General features: G+C 37.6%; 1 protein-coding gene across 1 annotated transcript in view; it reads right to left on the bottom strand.

Moving 5' to 3' along the window:
• Positions 1–1,792: 1,792 nt before the first annotated feature.
• Positions 1,793–20,732, bottom strand: part of LOC106919734 (contactin-4-like) — a 242,313-nt gene continuing 223,373 nt past the window's right edge. The window contains exons 14-23 of the mRNA XM_088005312.1: positions 18,788–18,908; positions 17,323–17,481; positions 15,968–16,117; positions 15,348–15,418; positions 11,786–12,020; positions 9,830–9,945; positions 8,704–8,890; positions 7,868–7,980; positions 7,615–7,783; positions 1,793–6,685 (exon numbers count right to left, since the gene is read on the bottom strand). Of these exons, the coding sequence (XP_087861438.1) occupies positions 6,594–6,685; positions 7,615–7,783; positions 7,868–7,980; positions 8,704–8,890; positions 9,830–9,945; positions 11,786–12,020; positions 15,348–15,418; positions 15,968–16,117; positions 17,323–17,481; positions 18,788–18,908 (1,413 nt within the window). The 3' untranslated portion in view covers positions 1,793–6,593. The remainder of the gene's footprint in view (positions 6,686–7,614; positions 7,784–7,867; positions 7,981–8,703; positions 8,891–9,829; positions 9,946–11,785; positions 12,021–15,347; positions 15,419–15,967; positions 16,118–17,322; positions 17,482–18,787; positions 18,909–20,732) is intronic.

Genomic DNA, 20,732 nt, shown 5'->3' with positions numbered 1-20,732 from the left:
CTGTGTCTCGGCTTTTACAATGAGGGGATGTGAGTGTGTGTATGTGTGTGTGTGTGTGTGTATATATATATATATATATATAAATGTGTTTTCATTAAACATGCTGCTTTCTTATGAAATTTGTGACATTCGACGAGCAAAATTCCTTAATGTTCAAAATGGGCAAAAATGACTGCAGAGCAGCAGACCATATATTCCTAAGGTCTTGCTGCCATCTAGTGGCTTTTCTAGTGGCTTTTCATCTAGTAGCTGAACAAGCAAGGGATTAAAAGATTAAAATAGGAAAAAATATATATAACACACTTTAGTGGATTCTGTACAAAAAAATTATCAGGATTTAGGACACCCTTTCAATGAAAATAATTGTTGTATGTACTCATGTTTACTACATTAATTAGATGCAGCAAAGTTTGCTGCAACCACACAAGTAAGGTTTTTGCAGGAAAATGCAAAACTGGTACTTTGAAGACAAATACTTTCTGTTGTAGCATTATTATTATTTTTTTTTTTTTACTGTAAGAGGATTTCTGTGATAACTGGTCCAAGATAAAAATAGAGGGGTACTGACTGTATACTGTATAATTTCTCCATATTTGATCAAGTTTACATACATGTGTTGGTCTATCACATAAACTCCTAATAAAGCACATTGATTATTTTTCCAATGTGACAGAATGTGAAAACATGGCATGAATTAATTTCCGAGAAGAGATGAATAATGAATGACGTTGCTTTACATTTCTTGCAGGATGCAGAGCTAATGGAAGTCTGAGATGTCTGAACATCTCAGGCTAATTGGTCTGAATAGTTTAAAAGGTACGTCTTTCTCAATTCAGGTCCTCACGACCCCCTGCCCTGCATGTTTTAGATGTTTCCCTTCTGCCACACACATGGATTCAATATTTTGGTGATTAACGGGCCTCTGCAGTACTTGAAGGTCATGCAATCATTTGAATCAGCTGTTCTGGAGTAGAGGCACATCTAAAACATGCAGAGCAGGGGGGGCGTGAGGACTGGAACTGAGAAGCACTGAGTTACATGTTTGAGAGGAAACAGACAAAATAATTGAAACGTCACTCCTTTGTCTGTTTCATTTCAAACAGCAAATGCACTTAATAGATAAAACATAAGGAAAGGACATGTAACTAGTGAAAGTGAAAAAAGTCAATGTGTCATTCTCAATGACACACTGTCTTTAAGAAAGTGAGGAAAAGCTGATTTTATCACTTTGTTATAAATATGAATAACTTGCTTCACACAAAAAAAAGATTAAAGAATGAATTAAGATTACTTTTATCTAGCTATCTGCCTGTCTGTGTAGCTAGCTTGGTAAATAGACAGCTGTCTATTTATCTGGTTTAAACTTCTGAGATGAAGCTAAGCAAGTCGGACACTTGTCCCATTTAGCTAGATAAATAGACAGCTACATAGTTGTCTCAATAGCTAACCTAACTAGCTAGATAAAGAGGAGGACCATCGTCGACTTTCACTTCATCTATGATGAACAGCTGGACGGTTAAAGCTTGAATGTTCCAACAGGTAAATTATTCCAGGTACCTTTGTTGGAAATGTGAGGCATTGCTTTAAAGTCAAATTCCTGTTTTAAAAACCATTCAAACCTGAAAACGGTGAACAAAATCATAAAAAGCCAAAAAATAAAAACGACATTCATTCATGTATGATACTATACATCGTTCCATGACATTAGAGACCAGCTCCAAAACTAAACCATTGTAGTAGATTTTGTAGCAAGCTCTTCCTTTATGTTGGCATTAAGAGACCCACAGCTTGGTGTTGTTCTATAAATCAGTTATCTTTATTCACACGGTATAAACAACAAACAGCAACAGAGGGACGCCTCCTGCGGAGCGCATACGGACAGTCAAAGCAGTACATCTCTGCAGGGCCAACAGACAGAAGCATAGACACAGGGCTGTTAATGGTTCAGCATACAGACATGTGGACCTCACATGTTCCTAAAGCCATTCAGTCGCTTTGCAGGTGGACAGTAGAGACGACGAGCACAGTCATGCTGAGCAACAGTTAACTACAGTATGAAACAAGAGTCGTTTACATAAAAACAGAGTAAATCATCTCTTTAGAAAGGTTTCTTTTTATATAAATGATCTGAAGTGTACAAAACTGTATTTTACACATTTCTTGATGCATGATCCCCAGTAGCCTACAGTACATTTCCCTTCAAAGTACTACAAACTACTTAACTGGATTACAAGCTACAATGAGACTGCAGCGTTCTTCGAGTAGCGCGGCAGTCCCACGTGGCATCAGGAGACGATGGAGAAAGGAAAGAATCAGCAGCATTGTCCTTTACTCAGAACATCCACCTAAAAACACACCTGCTCTCATAAATTGCCAATTTCTAACCTCTGTAATGTCGACAAAGGACGTCGCTTCCCTCTTCCTCCTCCAAACCCAAACCTAGCATTGTTCGATGTCGCTTGAACGCCGCTGCCGCTGCAAAATTCTATGCTTCTAGTTTTTGATATTCTCGCGATAAGTTAAGGCTCTTTAAGGACCTGAGGATTCTGAACATATGATGAGGCACACAGAAGGCAAAGAAGAGCTCTAGACACAGGGCTAACTGAAAGAACAAGGGGCATGAGAGACAGCCACGGGGGTCCTGCAATCAGTGGAGCTCAGGGGGCCAAGGTGGAGGGCCCTGGAGAGAGGCTTTTCCAACCTTTGTCATCATTGTCTAAACATGTCATCAGGTTTTTGGTGTTTGAGGATGGGAACTAAAAATGTGCTAATGCTGTAGTCCAATGTTAATCTCACCTATTTTTAAAGGGTTGATTCAGAATTTTTAAAGAATTTCTATGAACCTAGGAACAATAGTATATTTACTTGTTGTAGACAGAAATTGCATTGCAGTTTGTAGTAAAGAGAAGAAACTCTAGAGGGGACGGAAGACTATCAGTTTGTTTTAGCATATCACACTAAATTTGATCAGATTTGTGGAATCCAACACGCAGATAAGCAGATATTAAAGATCTATAACTTGATTAGAAACCACTGTTAAGTTTGTGATGTTTTCTCAGGAAAATGAAGTTGTTTGAATCGACCCTGATCGTCAGTCCTTTGGAAAGATTTGTGGACAAGTACAAAACCTGAAAAAGGCACAGAGACGCAGGTCCCATGCAGTTACCTAGGTGACAACCTGCTATAATATCCCCACTCTTAGCAGATGTAGCCTACAATGCTCTGACTCACTGTAGACTTTGTTCAGCTGGGAAAACAGAAACAAACTTAACAACTGTTAGCTGTAATAATAGCATTGATGTCAACAGATCAAGTTGTTCTCAGTGGTTCAAGTCGGCTAACACGGGTCAGTTAGACCAAAGGTTCCCACACACACTGGAGGTAGACTCAAAGCAGACATATGCCGGACACATCTCTCCGCAAAGGGACGTTTTACCACTGTGCGACACAGTAAAATGCTCGGCGGGAAACATTGAAATGTTTTGTAGGCGGCAATGAGCTGATAAGGTTGGGATTCAGCGTAAACAGTAGTCATGGACGCTACACTACCATTCTGTGCCTCACTAACGTGTGCGGTGGCTGTCTGGGACGGGGAAGACATGGAGCTAAGCGCCAAAATAGCTTATTAAGGTAATTAGTATCCATTTGGATTGCAGGAAATGAAGGAATTTGTCAGGAGGAATGCAGGCAATCGGTACGCTCAACTATGAAATCACAACCATCCTGCATGGCTCACAGAACACAAACTGTGTCTATATGGGACATTAAGAGTCAGACTTTCACCACTGAGTTTTTTTTTCTAACATTTTCATAAAACCTCACTTCAATATATCTGAACTACCTTTTTAAAATGGTTACTAGTATTTCTCAGTTTTTGTATTCTACCACTTAGCTTTTACTTGGACTTTGACTTGATAGTCTTTATGTTCAAACAGGCAAAAATCACCATAATCATTCCTTCTATCCAAAACTCATTATTTGTGGTTCAGTGAATCACAAATAATTCCACAACTCAATAACTTTATTACGAGTCTTCTATGAGTTTTAACAATGTATTAAATATGCTGATTTAAATAAATACATAAATAAATAACTTAAGCCTTATCTATATTAATGTCTTATGCTGAAAAAAATCCTTGACATAAATGAAGGAACTTCAAAATGACTCATACACTGCACTGCAGCAATTATGTAATTGCTACTCAAATATTGTAGCAATGCTGGAATAAAATTACTTGTCTAGTTCTGCCCTACCTGTCTGCCTTGGTGAGGATTCACCCACCTCTGCATGCTCAATGCTCCAGATTATGGCAGCTCGATCTTCTTTTTGATTAATTTAGGTAATAATTAAGGGGAACAAATAGTGCATTGAAGGTTCTCACCCCAGGTGGACTGTTCGTCCACAAATATAAGAAAAGATAGCAAGCAAGATTTGGACTTCTAAAATTGTTGTCTCAGTATATGAATACTCAAATCTTCTGCAGCACAGTGAGGATAAACAAATGAAGATTTGGCATTAAAAAAAAAAAAACTTCAGATAGTTTCTCTCTTCACCTCTTAACAGCTTAGACATCAGGCTTTAAGACTAAGTTACTTATAGATCTTAGGGGAACTGCTTCGCACGACAGGTTACGCTCATAAAAGCGATTTTGAAAACGTTCGTATCTTGGATGTCACTTCTGACACCAAAAACTTAAAAAGGAATAGTTCTTTGAAGTGGGTTTTTGAAGTAGGGTTCTGCTAAGTGGCTATGGCCAACCAATAACTCACACAGGCCTCCACTTTGATGACACTAGGTGTTAGCTGGGAAACCAATCTCTGTTTAATCAAAGAGAAAACTGTAAGCTTCAGATGTGGCGTTACCGCGGTCCGAAGATATCTGATCGTACATGAGGAAACGGGTGGAAATGCAATCCAAATGTTTTCAGGATGGTTTTTCTTTGACCATTTTAGGTGGTCTGGGACACATTAGTTTAGCAGTTTGAATGCAGACCTGGGACACCGAAGAACACCAACTAAACTGATGAGACTCTCCTCTGTCAGCTGAGTTATTACAAGGAAATCTCAGAGTTAAAAAATTCATTAAACAACAGCATTAATCTTTATTAGTTAAGGACAATGAAGAGATTCCTTTTTTTCTTTCGATTAAAGGTTTTTGATCTATCTTGTCACATCTCTTAAGCAATAGATTTCAGTTATCCAAGTTTTATATCCTACACAATTCTAATTTAAAGCAATTGTGATTTAAAGCTGACTGAGTCAGTCAGAAATGATCACATCTCAACAGAACCCTAAACAAGCTTCTGACATCTTTCTGACCATAATATTTGACTATTCTTTGTATCAGAAATGGTACAGTTTATTTTAAACGGTTGGTTACTCAACACAGAACCAGCTTTAAAATGTAGTTATCCTTCAAGTTTGGCTCACAGATTTAGACTTAATTAATTAACTTGATTAATTCCAATTTATGTTTACAATTACAATGATATAACTCTGTTAATACAGGGCACCAAACTGAACAACAGTCTGTCAGCGGCCACTGTCAGACTGTCCACTGTAAGACATCTATTGTCTTACAGGTTCTAACAACAAATGTCAGAACCTGTAAGAACTCTATGTTTAAGTTTCAGCTGGGCGTCTTGAACCGGTTCTGGGCAGAAGAAATGATTACAGTGAGTGTATAATTTCATAGGCAAATGTTTGTGTCATATGAGTATAATAGTAACAGAGGAATAATTGTTTATGTTTTCACTCTGCAGCAGATATACTGAAGTAGTTTATTCCCATCATTTTAAGATAGTGTTAGCTTTGTTTTGCTGTTTGCTTCTGATTATGAGGCGATAAAGCATTACCGTTCACAGTCTGATGCTACTCCTCCCTTTACACTGAAAAAGTGACACCTTGGCCCAAAATGTGAACTGGGCACGATGTTTACATATAGTCTTTGAAAAAAAAAGTACAACCTATCTAATTTCAAGAGCTTTGTGTATTTCATATGTATATGGGGATTTGAGGGTTTACCTTTTTTGTTTTTTAACATTTTCAATTTTGAGTTGTTTATTAAATATCAACTTGGTGGAAACTCCTATAGCAGTGCTTTCTTTCTGAAAAGACTAAAATCTCAAAGTTATAAATTGTGTTTTATCTTAACAGACAGATGGGAAACTGTTGAATCATGTTCTTTACTTTCAGACTGTAAAACGGGACAATACCATTTTCCATGCAGAACAGTTGTTCTCACCCCTGAAGCCAAGGCCATCTACAAACCCATTAAGAAAACAAAAATCTATAAAAGCTCAACATGTCATACAAAAAGATGCATATAAGACTTTTTTTTCTTTATGTTTCTTTTATGAAAGTTGCTTTGGTAACAACATAGTCACGACATCGGTCAATCTCTTTCACCTGGCCTGTGTAGCTGACAGGGACTCCTTGTCTGTCCTCTCCATGGCGTGTTTGGACATTTTTACCCTCAGTGTCTTCCCTCTGCCGCTAAAATCTAAATGAATGGATCTAGTTACACCGGAGTGGGCTGCGTTTGTGTTCCCGCTGTCTCCACGTTAGATGCAACGTCTGCTGTGAGCCATTTGTCATAAAGATGTTCGTGCTGTGAAAGACAGAACTATTGTGCTGAGGGCTGACAGCGTAGAGACCTTGGAGGCCGAGCCCACAGCGTTGGGGCCTGGAGGGGGACGGAGAGCAGAAAGGATGTTAGTCGGATCCATACTGGGGAAAAAAATCACTTTCTAGCATTACATCCACAGATAAGGATTCAAATTGTTTAAACGTTTCCTGCATTTTGTACAACCAAGGACACATTTTTCTAGACAATTAATTGTCCTAGAAATTATTGCTATAAACAATAATATTGTTGTTTTGAGACAATCTTCAAGTAGAATATTCATAATGGTTTGTTTGTCCTCTCAAAGAACAATAAACATTAATTTTGTACAGACCAGTAGCACTGGAAGATATTCTAAATATCCAAACTAAAACACAACAATCAAAAACAATTAACAAAACAAAAACATAAAACCAACACAAAACAGGAGCCATAAATAAAATGGATCAATAGACTCTGTAAACAAAATTGCCCTTCAAAAGATATTAATCGTGAGAATGAAAATTATTGCACTTATTTTAATCTATCATGCAATTCATTAATTGCTTATTGCGATGGGCTTAAGTACAGTCACAAGCTTCATTGTAATTTATTATAATTTTATGTGATAGACCAACTTCTATTATATTTTCCTTTTACTTTACTGCACCACATACTATAAAACATGATTTTTATTAGTTTACAATTTAAACACTGAAAAGTTTATACTTAGCCTCATTCACTCCAACACCCTTAATGTGTTGGTTTATTAAATAATATTGTGAAAAAATACAAAATGGTGGTTGACACAATCAGGAAATGTTCAAGATATACAAATACTTTTGTGAGGTGATGCATTTAACCCACCCTGCTGGGTCATTTTTAATCCAGCAGATATTTTTCCTACTCTGGCTTCATCTGGAGAAGACAATGGTCAAACTGTTCTGGCAAAAACACGACCAATGGGCCATGTGGGACTAGCTAGCAGTAGCAGCTAGCTCTTTGCTGACCTGGTATCTTGGGAATTGTGATCTGTTTGCTGCTGCTGCCGTCCCCTCCCTCTCCAAACGGCTTTATCTGGATGATATAGTCCTCGTCGGTCGGAAGAGCAAGCTCCACCGAGGTGGTGTTGGTTTCCATGACGCTGGGCCGGCTGTGTCGATTCTTCTTATAGAGCACCTGCCAATGAGATTAAGTGGAGAGTTGGGCGCACCATGGCAACAGGCAGAACTTTCTGATGGAGTGAAAGACCGATGTGCTCACTTTGTAACCGGTCACTTCGGACTCGTTCTCCAGGGCTTTGACGTGCTCCCAGTTCAGGATGATCTTGGAGTTTGATGTGTTCCACATGACTTTAACCGGTGGCTGGCTGGGAGCTACCAGGAAAGAGGCCACATTATTCTCCTCAAACAAAGGCTTGACATTTAAACTGCGCATGGTGAGTCAGACATTTACATCCACCATTGGCTGTAAATGATCCATGATTACTTTGGGCTTTTTAAAAAAAAATGTTAAGTGAAGAATTGGGTTCACATATTTAAATTTGCGAATTTAGATTCCACTAATGCGCTAACAGCAGTTAACTTTTTCATAGTGCTTTTGCTTGCTAACATTTAGCACACCTAGCTTCCCTGAAACTAAATGTTTTTAAACATTTAGTTGAATAAAGTTTCTATGAGTTGACGCCTTGGCTAGGAATTCTAAAAGACATTTTTGTACTTGTAAAGACTGTTCCATTTCCTCCCCTCATATTCTCTTTTTTTCCCCAAGAAACTTTGTTGAGCAAACCACAAACCAACGAATGAGTTACAAAGAAAAAAATTACAGGGGTAATATACAAATAGGTGGAAAAATTGAACTTCTTCTAAATACCATGTTGGTGTTAGTGCTTTAGGGCTAGTGCGCCTAATATTTTAGCTAACTGTGCCCACAGCTAGCTAAAATGTTTAGGAACAACAGAAGCTTGAGTACATTAACTGTATAATGAAGGTACAACTTGCTAGGGAATCATTATCACCAAATTTTATAGATGAATAGATCCATGGACTTTTTCCAGACATTTTAGAGGATGCAGAGCTTAGACTAAGTGTGGTACTTGCGTGGTTTTTTGGTGGTCACGTTGACGGTGGTGCTGGGAGGGCCCGTTCCAGCTGTGTTGTAGGCCCTCACTGAGATGTGATACGCTGTGCTGCCTCTCAAGCCGCTGATGACGGTGGATGTCTGATTCCCAGAGGTCCTCTGCACACTGGCTGTTTCCTCCCGTTCGCTTCTACTCCAATACCTGAGCTGAAAGGCCAACAGGGCAGAGCGGGGGGCAGACGGTGAGCGCACCCTAAAAGCTTTCTGCTGCCACAGTGTCAGTGGAGAGCCAACTGAAAACAGGGAAATGTGAACTCGACCACATGGAAGATGTGAACCAGTCTGAAAACAGCAGCATGTCACAGCACGGGATGTGGTTTGGATGCATTCTTTGTTTCGAATAAATCAATAAAAAAATAAATATATAACACATACATACATAAAAACAGGCACAAAAAAGCAATGTTTCAAAATGCAAGACTTAGTCATTTTGATAAGAGAGAAGTTTACACTTTTTAAAATTCCCACCACTTTATGCTATTCTTCCATATTCCCTTTTATCAAAATGTGTGCTTTATTATATCAATTTTATAACATCATATCTCATTTACAAACTATTATTTTAAACTATGAAAGAGTGTAACAAAGGAAAACAATTGAAATAAAGGGTGACCAAAGGATTCCTGGTCAAGCCTAAAAATGCTACAAATACAAACTGTTTGTTTCTCAAGAATATTTTTTTTAATTGTTTTATTAATTCATGCAAACGAAATATTTTTTTTTCAGATTCTTGAGAATAAGTAAAAGATATGAACAAAGTGAGCCTGAAGCTGCTGTCTAAAACTGCTTTGTTGTGTGGATTAGGAGCTAAACGCTGTGTCCCTCTGAGTGTTTCTTCACTACTCTAATCAGGCCTCATTGCACTACTTAGGTAAGCAACAAGAGAAACACACTTAAACCCATAGGCTGGGGAACGGGCTCCACCATTATGCATGCAGCAAGCTATTATCTCGCATGCCCAAGGTGCAGGAGCCTGAAACACTCATCAATAATAGAGGAGAACAAGATTCAGCAGTGCTGGTCGCTCACACACACACACACACACACACACACACACACCCACATGTCCAATGGACCGGGCCTCACCTCATAGCCCAGCACTCGCCGCTTGCTGGTATTCCAGGGCAGAGCCTTCCACGACACTTCCATCTCGGACGCAGAGAGGCTCTTAGCGCGGATCCTGGTGGGAGCTCGGCCAGGCTCTGGAGTTATCATATATCATATATATATATATATATATATATATATATATATATATATATATATATATATATATATATATATATATATATATATATAAAAGATTCGAGGAGTGACAGTTAGCTTTGAAGAGGGAACATCCGAAGGATTTCAAAACCACTTCCTCTATTGGGAACATTAAAACAAGATGGAAGCGGGGTCAAGTAGTCAACATGCTGAAAGAGAAAGAGCTGTAGTGTGTGTGAAGTGCGTGTAGTGTGTGAAGTGTGTGTAGTGTGTGTAGTGTGAGTTTGTGTTCAGCTTCCCAGAGTCACTACAAGGCCACATTTGGCTCCAACTACAACTGGTGCACAATCAGGGTTACACTCTTCACCTGCTTTGAGCATCTAGAAACTAAAATCTTTACAAAGTAGCTTGTGGTCAGCAGGATTTTGTTGTGACTTATTTATCTAATTCAGTTAGCTTTAATTAGTTGTTTGATAGAATTCATTAGTTAAATACTGTTTAGTTTTCATTTAGTTTTTATTAGTTATAGTAGTAGCTTTAGTTTTTTTTTAATAATTTGGTTAATTTTTAGGGGCAGAATTCAAATATGTTGAAGTATTGAACAGTTGGATTCACACTGAGTATTAGCTAATAATAATAATAATATCAACTGTAAATTGATAAATATTGCTCACGATGGAATTATTTTCCTTATCAGAGAACACATTTCTCTTTATCTATGCAAAAATGACTCTGCCTCACTGTTCATTCAAAGTCTATTGTCTTTGAACAATGAATCTACACGATGTTTTAATGCTGAACTCATTATAGATCAGTAGGTCAAAATACTAACAGTATGTCAGCATTAAAGGACACTTTTTATCATTCCTCTGAGGATGTTTACTTTGTTCCTTCATGTCACTGTGAGATCACTGAATAAAAAAAGTGAGGGGTTTGAATCTTCTCACTGAGACACTAAAAAAAGAGAAAAATCTGAAATGAAATATTGTGTTTTTTATGTAAGAGTGAATGAGCATTTATGAGTGATGATGTGTTGAACGTGAGGAAATCACAAGTTCACAGTGAGCATCAGGAATAAAAAAAAAAAAAAAAAAATCCCATTTATTCATTTACATGTCCCAGGGATTAATTCAGTAAATGATTTGGTTAGCCATATTTTTGAGGTGTTAAACATTTTGAAGCTCACTGGCCCACAGCTTGGCGTCTAACTTGGATTATTCAGCCGAGAGAATATACGTGTGTATGGAAAGCAGCTAAAAGTGTTTTTGTTGTACATATAATAGAACAATATTAAGCCTAATGTGGGAATTAATAACATTACACATCTATCTTTGAACTTCTATTAGTCAGGGTTCTTGCAGGTTTCAGTAAGTAAGTTTTAAGACCTTTCAAAGACTTTTTAAGACCTTTATGGATGAAATTTAAGACCAACACAAAGCATTCACATTAACATTTTAACAAAGAAACCTTATTATTGTTATCAATTCAGTTATGAAAAAAGATCCACATTTATTAAATAAAAGAGATTAAATGATCTCAGTCCTAAAACAACCAACAGTTTTGCAGGCCTACATACAAACTCATCCTATGTCTGAGCTAATCCCATTTACCAAGTTCAGCTTCAAGAGTACCAGTACAGGAGCTTCTCCAGAATGATCAAAAATAAAATATTAAGACTCGACAAAATGAAATTTAGGACCTTGGATGAAAATCTGGATGTTCGTAAGACTATTTAAAGCACTATATTATATTTTTTTTATTTCAAATTTTAGCCTTTTTGAGAGAACCCTGATTAGTGTCTGTTCCATTTGGCCTGAGTTAAAGGAGTGTACACACCTTCCTCAGCAGAGTAGATGGTGGTAACCGGTCCAAATGGACCCTCCCCCTCGTTGTTGTAAACGCCGACCTTTACATGGAAAGGCGAGAAAGGCTGAATGCTCTCATTTTTAAAGACATATCGGGATGCCTCTGGGGACGGCACGGCGGCCTGCATCCAGCCCGTGGCCCCGTGAGGTCGGAACGCCACCACGTAGCCGAACCCTGGCCCATTCTGCAACTCCTCTGGAACAGGCTGCAAGCAAACACACAACAACCCATCTGAACATCCACTCTAAGCACTGCTAATAAGCTTTCACTTTGTTTACTCTGCATGATTTGGAAATAAATACAGGTTGAGAGTAGAGGGGGTCATGTAAAGGCAGGGCCTGGCTTCAGATGTAACCTGCTGAACATGCCTGAGCTTTTACTGCACACATTCATTACACAGTACAGAGCACTCAGCGTCATAACGTAAACTCAGACCCACTCTGGACATTCAGAGCTGGATACTTTGTTCTGCTAAGTGCAGACTCTAAACCCTGCTAAAGGGTACAGACTTTAAAAAAAAACGTGATTTTTGGAAAAATCACGTTTCTCATGAAGAGCTGTGGGCTCTTTATGATGTGTAAGTTCATGCTCTAAAAGTATTTTAGAACCTTTGGTCAATTTTTTGTATTAATTTAATTTAATTTAATTTATTTTATTTTATTTTAGATATTTTATCTTTGCACTATCCAGAATTTACAAATTTACAAATTTACAAATTTACATTTATACGATTTGTAAATAAAGTGACTTTCAATGTGAGATGATAAACACGAGGTGTCCCACAGGGCTCTGTGTTAGGACTCTTTACATTTAGCTATGATGACCTGGAAGCTTGTTTTCAGCTTCTAGAGTTTGTCAGGTACAAAACATTTTTAAAACTTCAATAAGTGAGTCAAATATAGATTTATTTGCTGTAAGATATACATAAGACCAAAAGGCTTCTTAGATGCCTTAAGTTCGTTAATGGTTAAGTTGTGTATGACTGTCAAATTCTTGTTATTCTTGTTATCTTTTTATGTATTGCAGATTTATAGTTTGACTAATTTTTCTTTAATTTGCAGTATTCAAACAAGGATATATAAATTAAGCAAGACAACTTCAGATTTAACTTTATACTGTATACTGCATGTGCTAAGATTCTTTACTTTGATTTCCATTGATTATATTTAAATAAAACTAAAAGCTTTACACACTTGATCCAAAATGTGTTAATCAGATCTCTTATTGTGTTAATAAGTCTTTTTCTTGATTATGATGAGTTTTTATAGCTTTGTAACAGTTCTGACAAACTAAAACATTTCATTAGTTTCGTTGGCTTTCAGTGGCACATACATATAATTTCATAAGTTCCTTTTTATTGTTGTGACCTCTTGCTTGAATAGAACATGTAAATGTTTTGATCTCTATGGCCTTTTATTGTCACAGATAATGACAAACTGCTTCAATTGTTGACACATGTGCATGATATGATGCACATGTGTCATCATATCATGATACCACAATGGAATCCTCCTAGTTTCTGTCAGTGACTCATTCTTTCAGACATGTTTGGAGAATCAGTGCATGACTCGGCACTGGATTGGAATTTAAGGAATCTGATGGGTGACCCAATACCTTGAGCTGTATATTCTGCTTAGATTAAGTTAAATGTAGGAAGGTCACTTAATTTCATAATACAGATGGTTCTCATTTCAAAACTTAAATTAGAAGAATTTTCTCAATTGAAAGAAAGAGGAATATTGCATTTTGCTGCTAAGTGGGGAAAAAAATCGAACAACAGGAAGACCAAAACACAAACAGTGAATAACCTTTCAGAGGAGTTCCGGTAAAACATTATGAAGGAAGATGTCAGACAGACCCTCTTGGCCAACCAGTTAATGTAATAAAAGCAAAAATGATATTTTTGGTCCTGTTTTCTTTTTCTAATAAACTGCAAAGAGATTTGTAAATCAAAGTGTTGTCATTTGTAAAACACTGTTAATATGGAGGTAAATTCCACTAGTTTAGAGTTAATTAAGTGATGCTTTTAATCTTTCTGTTTGATTAATGTGCTACTGCCTCAATTTTCAAGTCTGAGACTATTTTGTTACAAACTCACATTTACTAACCTGAACCAAGTTCTTCCTCAGTCTCCTCAGCAGACTACCAACATTCTGTTTTATATTTTTTTCACCTTGATGTAAATCTGGATGCTTTGACTTACCTGTCACTTTGCTGCTGGTACACCTGAACATGTTATATATTTTCTATTCAATTCTATTCTATTCTATTTTGGTCTATATTAGGATCTTATATTGACTATTAATCATTATTGTAATTTTTATTGAACACTTTTTTACATTATACATATTGTAGTTTACAAAGAGGACTTCCAGAGTTTTTGAATAGGTACAAAGAAACATATATAAGAAAAAAACTCCTGATTTATAAATAATGCAGAGGTAGAAATGAAATAATGTTGTCCAAAATTATATTAGTTATACATGTAGACACAAATTGTAAGACATCTATAGATAATTCCATTCATTTTAGTAACATAATTTATGCCTATCCATACTTGTTAGCATTACCCAACCATAGTCTGAACTTAATTCACACCAAACCTCTAACTCTAACCTACAAATTGGGGTGTGACGTATTGCGACTTGGCTTTGGTCCCCATAAGGCCTACTGTCCTTCATAAGGATAGTAGATGTACAACAAAGGTCCAAGTAGGTAACATAAACAGGTTTACACTCACGCATTTGTATTTCTACCCATATTAGGATTTTGTACTCCATTCACTTTAGTAACTGCATTTATGCCTAACTCAGACATTGTCCCTCACCCTAACATTGTTATTATGCTCCTAACCTTAACCTTAGCCAAAACCTAAATCACACCATACCTCTTAACATGAATCTTAAACCTAAACAAGGCAGGACTGGAATTTGGTCCACCAAAGGCCCATTGGTATTCAGAGGGTCAGATAATATGCTCAAAATGGTCCTAATTAGGATAACTAAGAAAGTATAAATGTACCCACAAGCTTGTATTTATGATCATATTAGAACATTGTATTTACTTCCATTCATTTTAGACAACAAAATTTAAGTCTAGCCACTTTTCATCCCTTCTTCCGGGTCAAAAGGAAAAACACCTAAAGAATTTCCCTGGTTGACGACGGGCAGCTTTGTTAAGTAGATGTTTTACTTTTGTGTTTGGAAACATCAGCACTGATTCTTTGTGCTGAATAAACAGAAGCAATTTGAATGCCAGCTGATAAAACACAAAAGGAAAATCATCTAGAAACAAAAAGTTGTGACTTTGAACGAACTATGACTTTAATTATCTCATTGAAACCTCAAAAGCATTTTTCTCTCCCCCTTGGGGGTGACAGCTGCAGTTATTGCCTCTGTGTTCTTAAAAATGAAACGCCATACATTAGGCCGTTCACTGGTTATTAATGAAACGGGGGCCCACATCCAAAGAGAGTAATGGCGTCTGGCGGCCTCCTCCATGGGTGAGAGGGTTCCTGAGAGAGCTTGCTTACCTCCCATGTGATGACTAATTCGGAGCGACTGCCTCCTCCTCCGCTCACATTAGCCGGTGTGACCTTCGGAGCTGTGGGGGGAAAACATATCGGCTCAGCCACCTTGGAACTCTGAAGGAAAACTTCAACATTTTCTCTGTTTTTTAATTTTTTTTCTCTAAACAGTAAACTACGGCGACTTCCTGCAGCTGAGGAGTCCAGCAACAATAAAAGATGTAAGAAAAGTAGCAAAACATTGGAAGTCGCTTTTAAAGGTGGGTTACGTCCTGCATGCAGTTTCATCTATGAATAGGACTTTTAAAATAGGTTATATCCATAGAAATTCAGTTCTGAAAACACAACATTCCCACTTGTATTTATGGTTTTATGTCAATGTCAGTCTACATATAGATTTTCAACTATCTTCAAATGTTTGCATTTAAATTGTAACACTTTTTAAAAAAAAATCTAAGAAAATATGGAATTATGAAAATCATTTGCTTGCTTCAAAGCTGTATGCCATCTGTTTTTTGCAACCGTTTTTGATCATTTCTCAAACTTATGAATAACCTTTAGTCCAATTTCTCAAACCACATGTTCTCATGTTTTACTAGATCTACACCGAAACAGACATTTCATACTTGTACTCTTCGTCCTTGCTTGTTTGGAGGGCTTGCTGGGCTCGCCGGTCCCAACTCTGTTACTTGCCAGAACTCGGAACTCGTACTCCACCCAAGGGCTCAGCTCTGTTACAGCAGCGGTCAGCTGGTGGCCCCCAACCACCTCAGGAACTGGCAGAAAACACAGAACATCTCCAGTTAAAACAAGCTAAAAAAAAATTGGCATATTCTGAAGATTTTTTTATTTAAATATTTAAATATTTTATTATGCTATACTGAAAATGCACAGAAATATGTAAACAATCAAGTAATTCAATTTCTTTTTAAATTAAAAGCCTAAATGCAACAGCAGCAATTCTTTACGCTTGTTAATTTGTACCAAAGGATGCATCTGCAGCTAACAACATGTGCAAAGATCAACCCTTTCTGCTTCATCTAACATCAATAGGACATCTGCTGGTTAATTTTTGGATTAACTGATTAATAATTGGACAGCAAAAGATAATTAATTGGAGATTTTTACAGACTAAGGGTTTTATAATCTTAAATGCAAAATGTATCTACTTTTTGCACAGTTTTGGCTTAATCACTGCTTTGAGTATGTTGTTATTTCAGCAAATGGCCTGTTTTATTTTAAATTATTTGACTATTATTTCAATAATTAATTCATCACAATTAATCCGATTAATCGTTTCAGCCATAAACTTAAATGCTTTTTTGGGGGATTTTATGGAACTGACCACCAGGAAGTAACGCACAACTGAGAAGTGGAAGGAACAAATAAATCCTTATACAGAAATGTAATCCCGAAATCTAGCATGATTTCGTAAGCTCTGTGTGAAATGTGTGCAATTACCACAAGACACAGAATATTTTGTGCAAATAGAGACGAGTGCATTAAAGGTAACAATATCTTTCTCCACCTACAGTGTTCAACGTGTTCTTTAATATATGAATGAAGAACTGCAGATCCAAGAGTCCAGGAAGAGTATCTCAGATACTCAGAGTCCATCATGTGCGAAAAAAAAAAAAAAAAAAAAACTATAAATAAAGGAGGGTATAAAGTGTAGGATAAAAGCACATTATACCGATAATGCATGAATAGTAAGAGGCCCATTAAAAAAATGTGCTATGTAACTACACTATCATATTACAGCCTTGGCAACGTGGTTTTTCATCACGAAGAGATCCATGTTTCAGGGCTCCCAGGAGTCTGATAATACAGCGGTCAATGATCCCGGCAACCATAGTGCGCCATTTGGTGCCGGAGCAGGAAATTACACCTCTAATATTTTCCCAGGGCTGAGTAGAAACCACGAACGGAGCCCTCGTCCAGGTGGACTAGAGGAGGCCACGGCTGGTTGGAGAGAGCTTACCTGTGGTGACAGCCTGCCACCCCAGGGAGAATGGTGTCCTGGCCTGGATGGTGTACGCCGTAATTGGACTGTGATTATCAGGACCGGGCCTCCAGGACAGAGAGGCTGTGGTATCAGTGATTTCTTCTACTTGGATGCTGGTGGGGGGGCCTGGGGGACCTGATGGATGCCGTAGTCAGGCAGGGAGAAAACGATATATAGAGAGAGACAGAGAAGAGGGGAGATGTGGGGAAGGAAATGTAAATCGGGAGGAGTCAGAAAGACGGGAGGTTTTAGCACCGGCGGCAATGGCAGCAAAGTCAGTTCAGCGTGAACCCTTTGGGAGACGTTTGCTCTAATTAAATTGTAAATTTTCTTTAAATCTTGAACAGAGAACCTTTAACTTGCCAATACTTTACTTCTTTATTAGTGGATAAACCATGCATAATTAAACTATTTAACAAAGTCTGAAGGTGGTTAATAGGGCAGAAATATGTGCTGTACAAATGTTTTTGATGAGGGAAGAACACTGTAACATGATGTAAAATCAACAAAAGTTGATTTTACATAATACAATAAATTATATTATTACATCATTTATTGTGAATAATTTCTTATCATTATGAGAGTTTTGAATAATCATTGCCACAATGAATTGCAATTAATAGTGTCTAACCCCCTTCTCCCCGTCTTCCCCCCTAAAAACTGTCCGTATTGTCAGGATTGTTAGTTTTACCATTTTCTCCACTGTTTGTTCAATTTTATTGATATGTATTGATGCTTTTGTTGAACAGTCAGTCTACCTGTAGAAATCACACTTCTTCATGTGACCGGTGTCCTAAAAAGGCAATGTTAGAAATGGGAATGCTTTATTTACCACAATTTAAGAATAGCTCTACAGTTCTTATAGAATTGTAGTGCTATAGTTGCTTTGACATGCTCCCTGCATTTCCACCAGCCATAGATCTGCACAAATTGAAATTGTGAAAATAATATTGCTCAAAGGAGTCACATGATCACAGCCGGGTGTTACTACTGGTGGAAAAGATAAAGAAGACAACGGGAACTTGTAGGAGGATGACGGTTTGTTTTAGTGTTTTCAATGTGCAGCTGGCTCCACCAGAACTCTCACAGCAAACTATGATTTTGGGGAAACTATGATTTCCCCAAAATGCCACATACAGAGTCGCTCCCCAGTAGGCGGGGCTTGTCGCTCCAACGTCTGAATAAAATGCCAACGTCTCCTCTGATTGGCTGGTAGATGATGAGCACTAGCACCACAGATAAATTATGAATATATCTACTATAACTGTTTACATCCATCCCTGCCATGATTTTTAATGACTTATCACATGAACAAGTGTATTCATTCATTTTAATTTAATTTCTTAAATAAGCTTCCTAAAAAAAAGATATAATAAATATTTAGCACAACAGTTCAGCCAAATACTGTGATACAATTTAAAGTCTGTATTCCCCAACTTACCTCGGACAACCAGGTCCACCGCTATGGAGATGCTGTCCACCTTGGTCTGCACGGCGCATGTGTACTTCCCTGCATGCCCCAGCTGGATGTTCCGAATCATAATGTCCCCCGCCGAGTGCTGCTGTCATTCATCGCACACACAAAAAGCAGACAGACCTTCATAAGCATGGCTGTAACCCCGCAGCTACTGGAATTAAACAAAAATACAATAACAACAACAAAAAAAAACAACCCCTGACACCACCGGTCTCAGGAAGAAAGCTCATTTTCATACATGTGTGTTCTGAAAAATAAATCCATAAATCCACATGCGGGGCCTCCCCCCTCTTACTTTCCAAATGGGACATGAGAGTGACGCTCTGTGCATTTACTTCATCTGCGTAATTACAGAAATGCACTTCCTCTAGGAGTCTTATTTGGACTGTAGAATGTTATATGAGCAGCCTAATGGCTGGTCTGCTACTTAGTCCTTTAAGAGAGCCTTTCATTCCGTCTCTAATTACTATTCCCACTCCTACATTATCATTCATCAGAGTGGAGCTGAGCAGGTTGAGTAATAAATAGAAGATGGCTGAAAGCTGTGGCACAATGATGGTGGGAATTCAGAGGAGTGGCCAAGGGCTTAATCAATGTAAGTGGAGATGAAGAGTCATTTATTAAGGTGCTGAGACTTTAAATCACACTCCAAGAAACCTAAAATTATTACAGAAACTAAAAAGCAAGGCAAATGTGTTTTTAATTTTTCTTTTTTTATTTCTCATGCTGGTCGTAGATAAAGATACCTTGAACTTATTTGCTACATACACAAAAGAAAATGCATGTTTAGGTGAGCAGTGAGTTGGAGACGTTTTTAAAGTGTCCACTGGCAGAATGCGAGTGTTTGCAGGGTGAGTATGTAAATTTCATTTTAAAATTAGCCAGAGGCAGCAATTTTCTGTCCATAAATAATATACTTGATACAAACATTCCCTCTGCAGTGCAGCTGAATTTATTACGGTCCTGCTAAAGGAAGCAGTGAATGGACCAATGAATCTTCGGAGTCACCTCTCAACCTTTATTCATTGAAGTCTCTGAAAGCAGCTGGGAAAAAAAATAAATCAATATCTTTTATGTCCTGGGCTCCTGTCAGGGGAGCCAATAAAATGAGGATTCTTCCAGAAACCTGAGGGAGCTTTGTGTTCTTGATTAGCACTTTATCTAACAAACAGTGGAGAGATGCTAGCTAGCAGGGGGAAAAACTATCTATTAGCATGGAGGAATGCAGGCATGTGGGAACAGAACTTTGTAGGGAGGGGAAAGGAAGACTTCTTTCTCTATCAACACTCGTTGGGTTACTGAATGTAAATTCAGTTCAAAATGAACCAACAATAATGTAGAGAAATGGTATGATCCAACTGATGTTAAAGGAGCTACGGTGGCTAATAAGAGTCAATATCAAATATCCTCACCAACAAATCAATATCTTTTATGTCCTGTACTCCTGACATAATTTATTACATCTACCAAATGCCTCCTGGTAGCCACAGGAATAATAAAGATGATGCAATAGATAAACTGTTGACCAATATGAACAATTTCTGGTGGGAGTTTTTTATGCTGTAGTAAAAACTTCCACCAGTGCTACAGTGTTAATGCTATTTTATTTTTTTATTCACTCACTTTGGAGTTTTCTAGCATTGTTGACCTGTTTAAGGAAACTTAACAGCATCTGAGCCAGATTTAAGTCTAGGCTTTGACTAAGCCACTTTAGAACCTTACTTTGTTGTTAAAACCACAGTAAACTGGAGCTTACGTTATTTGTGACAATAAGAATTGCATTCTTTCTTAAAAGTAGGGATGGACATTTATTGTATTTTTTATCAGTTATTGTGATAAATTTCTTATCATGATATGAAATTTGAGTTATTGTTGTTACGATAAAATTCCAATTAAACTCCAAAACTGT

This window comes from Poecilia mexicana, unplaced genomic scaffold (genome assembly GCF_051168715.1).
Source record: "Poecilia mexicana isolate PSO_F unplaced genomic scaffold, ASM5116871v1 scaffold_5, whole genome shotgun sequence".
In the NCBI taxonomy this organism is placed as follows: Eukaryota; Metazoa; Chordata; class Actinopteri; order Cyprinodontiformes; family Poeciliidae; genus Poecilia; species Poecilia mexicana.
Note: the sequence above shows the minus strand (reverse complement) of the source record. Positions and strands in the feature narration are given on the sequence as shown.